At 38.7% G+C, this 13,664-nt stretch overlaps 1 protein-coding gene across 1 annotated transcript in view; it reads right to left on the bottom strand.

Moving 5' to 3' along the window:
* The window catches only part of grid2 (glutamate receptor, ionotropic, delta 2), a 410,745-nt gene that overhangs the window by 78,774 nt on the left and 318,307 nt on the right, over window positions 1–13,664 (bottom strand). Inside the window, exon 12 of the mRNA XM_028414582.1 lies at window positions 4,452–4,590. Coding sequence (XP_028270383.1) covers window positions 4,452–4,590 — 139 coding nt within the window. The remainder of the gene's footprint in view (window positions 1–4,451; window positions 4,591–13,664) is intronic.

Genomic DNA, 13,664 nt, shown 5'->3' with positions numbered 1-13,664 from the left:
TAAAAAAACCTTTGAAGAATTTAACGAACTTTGCTGTGAACATGAATCTTTTATTGCTGTCAATTAATCTTTGGCCTTAATAATCTCTCCTCCACACCACTCCCTTGTGAATATGCACGCCTGTCAGCACACTCTTTGACCAGAACTCTCCTTTGTGAGCTGGTTTCACTCGGTTGTAACTCTAGACTTTTCTTTTAATGGTCCATGTGTAGGAAGACATGAGGAAATAAGCATGTATTAAGTCTGCATACGATTAGATCACTGGGTTCACTGGGCCAAAAAATTTAAATAATAGAATGTGGTTGAATAATTAAACAAAGTAGATTAGGAGTGGGTATACAGGTCAAAGCGAAATATCCAGTATGTCCACAGTAACTGGAACTTTACTGAAAGTTTCTGTTAAAATAAGATTTGCTTCTGTTTGTAGCCCAACCTCTGTAAATACACTTATGTTGTAGAAGGAGGAGGGTGGTGCATACAGGAACCTCTAAGCTAAACAGTATCTTTCCATGATGATATATTTCTTGGAGTTAAGAAAAGTGTAAACCAAACATATTATACAGAATATACATATTTATATGATGATAAATATATGATGATGTGTTCAATTTTTTTTGTGTTTAGAGTGATTTTTTTGTATGTGCACACACCACATGCCTCTGTCCTGTGTGTATGCCCACTCATTTTGCAACCAATTATATTTCCCCTAAGCAGCTCAATGAGCAAGTAAATGGAGTGAACAGCAGCTGAATGTATCTGACACATAGTCAGTGTGTGTGTGTGTGTGTCAGTGAGAGGGAACGGCAGAGATTGAGAGAAAGGCTAGATAGAGAGCGTCTCAATTGCATGTTAATCAGAGTATGTAAGTGAATAATCGTTGTGTGCATAGCTTTGTTTCAGCATATTTGTGTCATTTGGTCATCTTTACTGAAATATTGGTAATTAAATGGTTCTAGGAAAGCCAGCCTTGCAGCATTAAACACTGTGTGACCTTTAGGGGAATATTTCATTATGGATGTGGTAGTGGTAATGACTTTAGCTGTTTCTTCATCTTGTTATTTTTGTTTTGCTTATGCAGCCTAAGGTTCTGTGGCTCACTATCTATAAAGAAATATCAACATTATTCCACAAAGTACAGTACGGAAACAGTAGAGCCTCGATCCAATCATGAACCTAAGAACATAAAAAACCATATTTGGTCATTGATGCACCATGTAACACACTTATGTGCATGCATATATGTAGGCTACTGTTTAGAAATCAGCTTTTGAAGACAACACTTTATGGTATACCATAAAATAGCAGTGTGTATGGCAGCCCCTCATTTTTTTGGCTACATTCTTACATACTTACCTGTCAACTGTTTGTAAAAGGTACTGTTTTTATGACCACAGCTTTTCTTCTTGACCATTAGCATCTTTACATGTCTTCTTTTGGCTCAAGATCTTCTAACATTACACTCTGACACATCATATTTCTGGTCATTTAGAAGCAATATCATCATTGTTAAGCCCCAAAGAGAATTTCAGTCACTGTGGTTTTGTTGGCAGTGATAAACTATGCAAAGGACAGTGATGCACACTCTGATCAACAAAGGATGATAAAGTGAAAGCATAAAAATTCAATCTGGATTTGTAAAATTCTCATTAGGCTTGAAATAATCTAACGCAGTCATTTGACAAATATGACCATTCTGGGATGCAAGAGATACTGTACATGGACACACACACAGGAGACAGCAGAGACACACTCACACAAGCTAGCATAAAAATACCTGACTGACTTTACTGGCAATTTTTATCCACCATTAAATATGACATCTGCTCTACGAGGTTGGGTCAGGAAGAAGCTGCTTATTCCCAAACACACCATCCATCTTTCAGTCTTCCCATCCCACCCAATTCTTCCGCTCCATCTATCAGATCTCTTAACAGATGTTGTTTCTTCCCTCACATCTTACTCCTCCAAAACCCATTTTTCATTCAGACTTTCTCTAAGTTCCCTCTTCTATCTTCTAACCTTTGCCTCTTTTCTCCCATTTTCTTCTTAATCCGTCTCATCGTTGTCCTGCACGTACTTGCTCTCTTCATTTCCACTTTATAATTCTTATTCTTCTTTGTCTGTCTCCTTGTACAACACTTTCTCGCACCTTCCTCTGCGCTGCCCTCCCTCACTGTTTTCCTAGAGGATTCACACTGAAATTGAGGGAAAACATCGAAGCGTGAAATAGTCCGGAGAGGGTTCTGAGCGCTCACATGTTATTTCATTTTCAGGATGAAACAAGGACATTAATACTTAAAGACGCTGTCTGTCGTGATGGGGGCCACTAAGACGAGCAGTGCCTCCATCCCTAGCTGGGCCGTCTCTTCCTTTCTTGCCTGTGGATTTCCTTCCTTGTTCCTTCCCATACTAACTAATACACTCTCTCAATCACACAAATGCTTTCAGCCCCAATGCATGAGTGTAATATGTTAATCAAGTATTAGCAGATAAAGGTGCTAATCATAGCACCCTGTCTCCTTTTTTCCACATGGCTACACTTCTGCTCCCTCTGTTGCTGTTTTGTTATGCTTCACCATTGCTGTGCACTTTATTATAGAAGTGCTTCCTCTCTCATCCCACAAGCCATCCTTAGAGACCCAAGGCCATGTGGGTACTGTTGTCTAGGTAGTAATTATAGCACTAATGACCCCATAAGAGTCAACATACTAAAGATAATACATTAAAATTTATGGAAATCCCTAATTGGTGCAATTGATGTTGAATGAGGCAGCAAACCGAGAGGTAATCATTAATGACAGTAAATTTAAGTTCAAGTTAAGTTAACAAAAAAAGAAAAGGGAGACAAAGAAACTAAAGAGTTATGTATTTTCCAAGAGATTCTTCAGGTTGAGTTGGAACAGAGAAAGAATTTCAAAGCAGAGGTCTGCCAAAGACAGGAAAGAGAGAGACAAATCAGAATGACGGAGAAACAACCTGACAGAAACAAATTAAGAGACAGATAGTGATGTGATTTAGAGAAATAAATGTTGTTTATTCCAAAGCCAAGCACAATTAACCGTGGCACTGCCGGGCATAGCGGATGCTTCGGCATGCTGATTAGTCCAGTGAGAGATGAGCGTTTCCTAGTGCCACCAGGAGAGAGCCTGGCAAACATATTATCACAAGGATAGATAAACAGAGGGCACAGAGCTTTGGGAAATAATGTGTGTGTCTGTGTGTATGCAAAAGCACAGCAAAGACTGTAGAAGACTTTGTGAGTTGCCTTAATACCTGAAAAAGAACATGCAAAACACTACTTTTGTGCTTTCATCTGTGTGGCACTCTAACATGCACATTCATACTTTTTAAGTGAGGTGAGCGAGAAGGTACTGAGACCAGGAAAACAAAGGACAGGTACCTAAAAGTGTGTTTGTGTGCATACATGTGTGTGTACTGCCTGTCATGCACTACTCCTGTCTGATTTCCACTCAGAGCAACAATCAAGCACACTGAGGGAGACAGCAGTGTGCCTCAGCATGTTAGAAACCATCTGTCATGCATACACAGATTCTACAGTGAAGTGTGCAAGTGGGTAGAAGTGTGTGTGTGTGTGTGTGTGTATGTGTGTATAACCATGACTGAAAAGGAAAGTGAAGTGACATTTAAAACAGATTATGAAGCACTTACGAAAGCAACTGACCCCCAGCAGACATGCACACTCAAGGATCAAAGTTTAGAAGAAGGTAAATGGTGGAATAAACACTATCCACTTCCTTCTGTGGAAATTTCACTGTCTTTATACGTATACATGGGAATCATCAGGCAGATCCTGCCTGTCATCCTGCTACCAATGTGGTAGGATAATATCGACTGATTGTGCCATGCTTAGTCAGGATGTGTTGACATTAATACTCCTGTCTACATCAGTGGAGCTGAGGAGTCAGTCATAGTCATCTCATGTCCACACTGGTAAGGAAAGCTCTGAAACAACTGTTCAAGTACCAAGGTCTTAGGAAAGAATCCTAACAATAATCATCACAGATTGGCATGGGGACATGCCAGTTTGTGATGACACGTACACAATACAGGAGAGCTGTGCAGTGGGTGATTAAAATTCACTATCGGTAGATATCTGTTAAAACAGAGGGAAGGAATTCTTATCCGGTTCCATTGTTCAAAGTTCAATGGGTCTTTGAATGCTTTTTTACTCCCTAAGTAGGTTCTGTGGTATATTTAAACTCCAGAGATTTTCAAATTGTATTCTGCTGCACAAAATTAAAAAATACCATTTGATTTAGTTAAAGGAAACCAGGGGGATGCTAACAAAACATGTCATTCCTGTGGCACTCTTCTGGTGAGGAGAGGCTCATTTAGAACTTTGCTTTTTGTGAGAGGAGCACAAAGAGACTACATGAATGATTCTGCTGCACTAAATTGAAATTAGGAAATAAAATCAAAGGAAAACTTACTGTATGGAGTTCTCTATGCGGGTGATGGTGAGGAAAGCTGCTAGATTGGCAGTGTATGAGGAGATGACAATCAGAGCAAACATCCACCAAACACCCATCATCATCCTCGTCGCCAGGGTGGTGTAAGGAACCTCTCCACCTGAAAGACAGAAAGAGAGACACTTAAGTGCACAGCTGAGAAAAATCACTTTACGATGCACAAGCAGCTCTTTGGTGCTTGAAGAAGCTGTTGAACAGCAAAGCACACCCTGAAAGCTTATGTTTGGATTAGCAGGATCTAGTCTGATGCTTTGGCGTGATTCTGATCTTTACACAAGGGAATAAACTGTGAAAAACTCTGAGAACTGAATCTTAAAACAAAGTATGTATATATAAAGTAATATGCACTGGAGCTTGGTACATGTAGGCTGTGCAAACATTTAGCAGCAATTTTGTAATCTACAATGTCAGAAAAAAGGGACAGCAAACAGCGTTTGCAATAAATTATGATGAAAAATGTGATGTATCTGAACAAAATGTGCGAAGGCTTGTCTAGCTTTCCCATTAAGATGTCGCCTGGAACAGATTGCAATGCAAAATGTCTCTTTCTTCAGATATAAAATCTCTTTATCCCTGTCTTGTGTTATAAACTGCTTTTCTGGCCTTGTCCTCTGAAATCAGTGCAACAGTGAAAAAAATTCAATGTGGCTCAGCTATTTGTGTGTTTCAAAGGGGGTTGTCATTCTCACCCTGAGATTAAAAAAAAGAAAGAATCTATTTACTTGTGTACTAACCAGAAAACAAAATAGAACACATTTATCTTTGGCTTGTTTTTAGTCTTCTCAGGTACTTTGTGGACACACGCACACACACACACACACACACACACACACACACACACACACATCTGGGTACGCCCTCCAAACACACACGCACATACAGAGTAATGATTGACTTGAAGCCTGTGAGCTCTTCCTCATTGTATTGAAGGCAGATAGAAATTACCCTCATTTATCCTTGTAGCAGGGGATCACTGTTATGTCACCTAAGACCAACCAACGCTCTGCTCACTCCCAGCCCAGACTCAATAATATATGTGACACCCACATATCCCATGTTCCTTTAATCTCGTCCCCCTTTCCTTTCCACTGTATTTCTTGTACTTCCCATCCGCCCTTTTCTATATTGCTTATAGCATTTGATTTAATTTAAACACATTTTCTGTCTCCTTCCGTCTCTCTGGGTTTTTTTTATATAAAGTATATCTTTCTTCTGCATTGCATTTTATGTTGACATCAGGTTTTACCAGAAGCCCGAAGGCACTATATTATGTGTAGCACTGTGCTCTCTATTCAGTTCAAATAATCTCTGTGCATGAATGATATGACATGTTGAGATCTGTGGAGCGCTTTTACATTTTCTTGATTTTTTTCTTCTTCTCATACAGTTACTGTGCAGTGGTGAAAACAGCAAAAAAATAGATGCATTATCATAATAAAATAGGATAAATATGTAAATGAAAATTTCTTTTGAAACTTTGCGCAGTTAACTATTCATGACAAATCACTGTGGATATGCCAGTCAGAAGATGAGTTAAATCTTTTTTTATAGATGAATGCAACCAGCAGCAGATGCTTTTATTCTTTCCTAATGTGAGCTGCCAAAAAATAAAGAAAAGCCCAAACATATGCCAAACTATGACTGCAGTAACTTGGATGTCAATAGCTCCTAAAACATGACCTTTGTAAATCATTCCACCCCCAGAAGGTAATTTGGGATTTGGGGGTTTTAAACTGGTAATATCCAAGGAGGAATAATTAAGTTACCAGAAAAAGAAAAGCTATGCGAAGTCTCAGAAAAAAATGTTCATGTTTATTTCTGGCGGGTGTTTATAAATAATTTAATACAGGTGAAAAAATGACTCTGCTCTGCTCAATCTGCTGAATGTCCCGAAATTTTAAGATGCTTTTAATGCTTCTGTCTTGTCCCAAGATATTATCTAAATCAAATCACCTACAAGAGACTATGAAAGGTCATTTTGTGAAAGAGAGACAAAGAAGTAACATCTTTGTATTACTTTAACATGGTTTGTTTGAGGCCCTGCATGGCAAGGTTCCAGAATGTCAGAAACTTCTCTTTCAAGTTTCCCATAGGACACCCATGGGAAACATACAAAATAACATGGCAATAAAATAATCCCTAACAGAATAAAAAAAAAAGATGCCATTGCCTGTCTCAGTGGTGTGCGTTAATGTCCCTATATAAAATCAACCCAACAAATATATTTACTTGCTTTCAAGTCTATGATAAGATGCTCCAACAGCAGGGGTAGGCACCAAAATACTCTGCATACCATGTGCTATTTAAATTGCTTTCACTTAGTAAAGGATGGGGACATGCAAGCCTTAAGAGTCACACATCACTATTCGTATAAACAGGGTATTTTTCACAGTATATTGAGATTCCAACTCATCACTCAACACACACCTATATACCATCAGAGGCAGCCTTCATGCTGTGAAGGATGTCCCTCAAATAGGGGGGAAAACAACAGAATGGATGGTGCCATCTATAGTCAGAAAATCCATCACATCACATGTGAGTGAGCATAAGTCACATGAATGTTTATCAGCTGGGGCTATTAACATGTATGCTCCTTTTGTGTTTTTCAAAATGTATAATTCTTTCTTTACTGTGAGCAACAACTTCACAGGGATGAATGAACATACTCACAAACATGCATTTTGTGTTACTGCAGGCCATGAATAAGCAACTGTCTACATTTATAGATGTAAGTGAGGTTTCATCTGATGGTCCCTTCCTTAAAAGAGCAACAGAAGTTTGATTGACTGGTCATGACTTCAATACAGATAAAATAATCTTGCGAGTTGTAGCTTGTATTAGCAGTGAAGTTAAAATAATTTCTTCAGAGAGCATCCCTAAACAAAGCCCACCATGGACCACTAAAATAAAGCTATCTAAAGGTCCTCTCAGTTGGAATATTAGAGTGTCTCTTTTGAAGTCATTCTTCAAGGCAACTTTGTTTTTGCTTTGGATGAAATCCTGTAACATTCTTCCAGGTATGTGTGAATTCTTGAGGAGGCATAGCTTCAAAACTGCCCCTCTTCAGTAAAGCTCTCCGTGTTTATCCTACTTCTCCACCTATTCATCATGTTTGTGTCGTGACGGACCGAGTGATGCTGGCTTCCTCATCTCATGACTGCTATTTCTGCTGCTCAATGCTGATCAAATTTCGTGACCCTCTAAATACACAGATAGCTGAACAGAGACGGTGAATAGTTATTCACAGAAATTCTAGTTAATGTAGTGGCCTTGTTTCTTTTATAGTAGTCTTCCTGGAAGGTGTGTTATTTCTCTACCGTCCTTTTTAGCAATGCTGTAAAATTAATACGGTTACATAAATCCTGAGAGTGGCAGCATTAGAAGCTGCTCTCACCCACTCTCGGCCACCAAGCAGACTGGCAAATTAGTCTGTCTGTAACATTTTCTGTTTTTATCAAAGCGTTTTCTCAGCCACTCTGTCCCTGGTTTTTTTCTGATCTTGTGATTTCCTAATTTATGGCTCATATCTGTAAAAGATGACACAACACTGCCAGCCTTATCACATTGGGAAAAAAACTAAAACACACAAAAAAATCTATCTTTAGCTTTAATAAAACACTTCAATTACACCAAGATTCAAATCTGTATTAATAATTATGTAAATGTAACTTAGGTATTTCACCATTGTAATAACTACTGTGTGGTCAAAATATCCTCACTTCAATGTCTAGAATATGGGTCCTCACAAAGATACCTACACACACACACACTGTTCATTTCAGAGGCCGTGCAAACATTTAGCAAGAACACCGAGTGATGAGATGAATGAGAGCACCAGATATGACCCTCATCCCTCATTGCTGAGTCAAACTAATCAGAGAGGAAGATGATTAGAACAAGAAGCCCATGATATCCTGTGTGTGATGCAGCAAATCTGATAGGGGTGATTAAGGCCAGGACACAAAGGTGTGACACTGTTTTTGTGTTGTTAGACCTCTGTTTTGTCATAGTGAAGCAACATAAATTAGGCAATTATGTTTAATGGTTTATGTACAAAAAACAAAAACACAAAAAAACAACAGAAAAACCTTATTTTTGACATTAGTGGTTTATAGCAAAGTGCTTTACTGTATTTCCTGCACACACACCCTCACACCAGTGACTCATATGTGACCAGGTGGTCAGTTGTAGAAAAATAATTTAATTTTCTTCTCTGTAATTCCATAAAGAGGCAGTAAACGATAGCACAATCTTATATATTATTTTTAAAGACAAGACAAGACAAGACAAGACAAGACAAGACAAGACAAGATAAGATAAGATAAGATAAGATAAGATAAGATAAGATAAGATAAGATAAGATAAGATAAGATAAGATAAGATGAAGAAAAAACTAACTCGCTTACCCAGTATATTGAGTCCATCACTGTCCCTGTCTGTGCTTTCACTGTGTTTTTGTCAAAACCTGTCTGACAACAATATGCTCTGCAGACAGACGAGGTAGAAGGAGAGCAGCTTAATGAAGAGGTTTATCTTCTCTGTCAGGAAATCATCCACATTTCAGTGTAAATGGGACAAAAGAGGTCTACTACTGAAGGAAGTTGCTGGACAAATTGATGATAAGGACCACCTCTGTTATCGTGCATGCCCTATAAACAATGCCATCTCCACCACTCACTGCATGCTGTCGCTATAAACAAGCTCTATCAGTCACCGGTTTATTGTGCTGAAGAACAGTGGAGAGGGACTTGAGACATCCAGTTGCTCAGACTGGTGGCTCTCCAATTTCATCCAGCAACAGCGTGAGCAGCAACATGTTTGAATAATCAATCTATCACCTCCTTTCTACAACTTTAGACAGTAAGGAAGGTTCAAAGCATCTGAAAATCCACTTATATCAAATGCACCATCATTTTTTAAAACCTACATCCCCTGCTGCCATCCTTTTGGAGGCTTCTCTTCAAAGTTACAGCATCACCACTCCAGTTATTCCTGGATGAAAGAAGACGGGAGCAGTTCAATAAAGCTTTTTAAACGAGAAAGGGAAAGCCGGAATATGTTTAGCTGATGTCAGCTCCCTGTTGGAATCTCTGCAATCTTGCCACAAAATGATGTAAAAGATGTTTTTCTTTTTTTTTTTTACTATAATTTGGACATTTTCATTCTTTCACAGCAGTAGAAAGTGTTTAGACGAATAATGTTTTGCTTGGTTAGTACAGCAGGAGGTTCACAACAACAACAGTCCTCTGAGACACTTGCAGGTTGGCCTTATTATTCAGCCTTCTTCTCAGGTTGTCACACATTCCTGTCAAGACTTTCCACCTTTGTGCTGTGCACACTGTGTGAGGTATGTACATGCCAAAGGTGCAGACAAACAGCATTTCAAGGTCAGGAAAGTAGAAATCAGTGCCACAATGTTTGCATGGTTGTGGATGTGTTTGTGGCTGTATTTACACGGTCAGAACATGCAGCCCTTACACACCTTAGGTCAGGTTCATCAATGATCATAGAACAGATTTTCTAAACTACTGTGACATCCTCTAAAGTTTATGTTGTCAAAAGTCTTGCACAATAAACATTGCAGATCATCCACTGCCAGCTCATCATGACAGATTTTGAAAAAGATGTTTTCACAAAGCTTTAATTCTTAAAACCAAATAAAGAAGTCTCTCAAACCCTCTACAAAGAGAGGAGGTTGTTCAAAGCAACAGCATTCATTAAAGAAAGTACATATTCATTATCAAAGCACCACAATATCCCATCAAAAGTCAGACAAAAACATGGTGTGTCTTTGTTTGCTTTGAGTGAACTCAGCAAAGGAAAACAGTTTTAAAGAATTACTGTCATAATGCTCTCGGTTTCACAGGGGATCCGGCTTCAAACGTTGTTTCAGCTTCAGTCTTTGCAAATAAATATTAAAATAATATTTCAGGTGTAGACGATGGTATAAGGGCAGCCTTGCAATAGCTGGCTTGGATAGTTATATTATTAGTTGGTGTATGCAACTAAGGCTGCAGGTAAAATTGGCTTTATAGGAAGGTAGGGCCAAAGGGGGCCATCAACAGACTGAGCTGCTGTCCAGTCAATGACTGATGATGCCTCTGTGCAGTGCAGAACAGTAAGTGGGCTAATCATTGCACTTTAGTACAAGTACAAGCTCTGAGAAACGGGCTTTAAAGCAAAGCTATCCTTACATCCCAATTAACATTGGCTTCTCCAAATGTAGGCTGTACTGGAATCACCTTTGTTCAAATTAATGAATCCAGAAGGTTCACAAACAAAGCAAATACACACCAAAAAAAGTACATCTACTGTATGCATACACACAAAATTTTTCTATAAACCAGCTATCTGCATCAAACACATTCTGTTTGTCTCACTCCCTGCCTGACTCTTTTACGTCACCTCCCTGCCTCTCTGTAACTCTTACTACTTCCCTCCTCTGCTCCTCTCAACTTTCTCCCCACATCCTTGTTGACATTCTGCAGTAAAGGTAGCTCCAGATGAGTGCAGCTTTGAAGCCAGTCGAGCAGTGGGCACATCCAGAAGGGTTTTATATATATGTGGCCTCCTTGTAAAGCTTCAAATCTCACCACTGAGTGAGCACCTTCACTCCCTCAGATTATACCCCTAAACCATCTGATGACTTGCCGAAATCATTATTTATTTATTTTTTTACCATGTATTTCTCCTCTAGCACCTCAATCACTCTGGACTGATGGTGTCCCAGTGATTATAAACAACTTGGGAAAGACATATTACAGTTGTTGGAGCCAGGGTGAAGAGGGGAGAAAAAAGTGAGAGAATAGAAAAAGGGAGGGTGGAGGATGACAGCTAGCATGCATCCATCCTCCTGCACCTCTCTTGCCTTCTGCTTTCCAATATTTCCATTGTACATGTGCCACCTCTAATACCCTAGCTATCAGCCAAAGCAAGGAGGGATTTTCCATGCAGTTAGCATTTTTTTTCAAGCCATCAAGTGCCACCATTAAAAAGATCCAGTGGGCCGGTAATGCATTTGAGCTGAGATGCACGAACTTTCTGATTCACAGATGTGCCTAATGGTATCTTCCTTCCCAGCATGCTCTCCGACAATCATCAAAAAATGATTGAAGAGTATGTTCATGGTTACACTCCTATGAACACATCAAACTACATCACACTAGCTTATTAGCTAATTTACACATAATAATGTGTTTATTATACTCACCCAATTTAGAAAGTTGACAGGCGTGATTTAGCTCACATAACTTTTAGCTAATTAGTTTTGTACTATCTCACCAGCAACAAAATGATTTTCAATGGAGGGAAATTAAAACTGATTGTTGATGAATGTCATCCAAAATTTTGATTGTGAGGGGTCTTGATTACACTAAGCACAGCAAATACAAACTGCAATCAACAACTTGGCAGCCAAATTTATACCGTGGAAACACTGTTCCTGCATTTCAGCAGAAGAAGTCAGCAGCACTTTAATTTCTCCTGTGCGCACATAGGCTCATATAATGAGAATAATTCAATATCATTTGCATATTTATTTAATTTTGTTGTTTGATGGGGGAAGGTACACAAAACATAAAATATATTGCACCGGATATACTGTGGCTAATTCTAAAATGTGTGGTCCCTGAGCAGTGTGGAGCCTGCTCAGAGGGAAATCACTTTCATTTCTATGATGCGTATAAAACTCACTAAAACAAATACATCCATATTATCTATCATACAATGATATCATATTTAATGTATAAATTGATTTTTCCTTTGCATTCAGATGTGGAGAGGGAGCGGTGGTGTTATGGTAATTGCTTCACTAATGGTATTAATATTCATGAATGTTATATTAATATTTCATATTGGCAATAATTCACCTCTGATGTTGACAAATTGCTCTGGACCCTGTTGGTATCGATGTATGCACTACATGGCGACCTACACAAACAACAACAAAACACAACCGAATGCAAATGTACAAGAACATGTGTTTCTGATATCTGTACAGAGAAGAACATTAGATCAGATGAAAGAGAACAAACTGACGGATCATCTACATAGAGTACTGCAACTGAGTTTGCGGTACGTTCGCATCACTGATCCAGGGTAATAAGACGTTTGGCACACACAGTATATCATTGTTAAAAAAGATTCTCTTTGACTCTTCTTCTTTATGTATAAAATGCATTGAAAGGGTTGGGCCAAGTGCTTCTATTTCTTCATGACTTCCTGTCACATCACACTGAGAAGTCTTTTCTGAATTTTCCTTCCTTCAGAAATGTTCGGTATAATAAGTGTTTAACTCTATCTTTGCAGAGTCGACATGTTCCGAACATGAATTAAGTTGAAGACCCACAAGAGTTCAATGTGTGTAATAGAAATATGAGTTTCAATATGAGTTCAACTGGGGAGAAAAAAAGATATTCAAATTGTACAGAATTACCCTTAGGGGGGATGCTGAAATAGGGTTCTGTACTCACTGGAAGTCGGCTCAATTTCACAAAAAGGGGAGCAAATTAAAAGATTGAAATGGAAATTATTCCCTCACTTAGCTGTGCGTCAGAGTGTGCCCACCACGCAAATATTAGCTACGTCTGTGAGAAGGACACAGTGGGAGCAAGACTCTTCTTTTCTATTATGTGCAGGTAACTCTTTATGTCATCTTTATGGCAGATATCTCACATCAAAACAAAAATGAAGGTAGGTTATGTTTTGATGACGTATTACCTAAAAATTGAAATTAATTAATTAAGCCTCAAGACAGCAGTCTTCAGAATCCATTGTCTGCAAGTAGGGAATAATAATAATAATAATAATAAAGTGTTAGGTTTGTAATTTAGAATTTTGTCAGTGTTATTGTTTATTAAGTGTGTTGAGAGTTTTCCTCAAACATTTTACTTGGCTAAATATATACTTTGGCAAAATCATTCTTAACGCACAGTTAAAAGTTGCAGTGCCTGCCCTTGAGATACACCAACATGCTGCATCATCGCTTGTAAACATTCATTTAAACTGGCTGCTTTTAGAACTTGGAGAGCTGTTCAAATTCCTTGGAATGAATGAAGGAAGTAGAGTTCCAGGCTGCAGCGGGCCAAATGTGGAGACTGGTGATAAATCCCAGGCTTTTTCTGTGTCTGCGTGTGCATATGTCTGCACCTGTGTGCATCCTTTGGTAACTTC

This window comes from Parambassis ranga, chromosome 9 (genome assembly GCF_900634625.1).
Source record: "Parambassis ranga chromosome 9, fParRan2.1, whole genome shotgun sequence".
Taxonomy (NCBI): Eukaryota; Metazoa; Chordata; class Actinopteri; family Ambassidae; genus Parambassis; species Parambassis ranga.
Note: the sequence above shows the minus strand (reverse complement) of the source record. Positions and strands in the feature narration are given on the sequence as shown.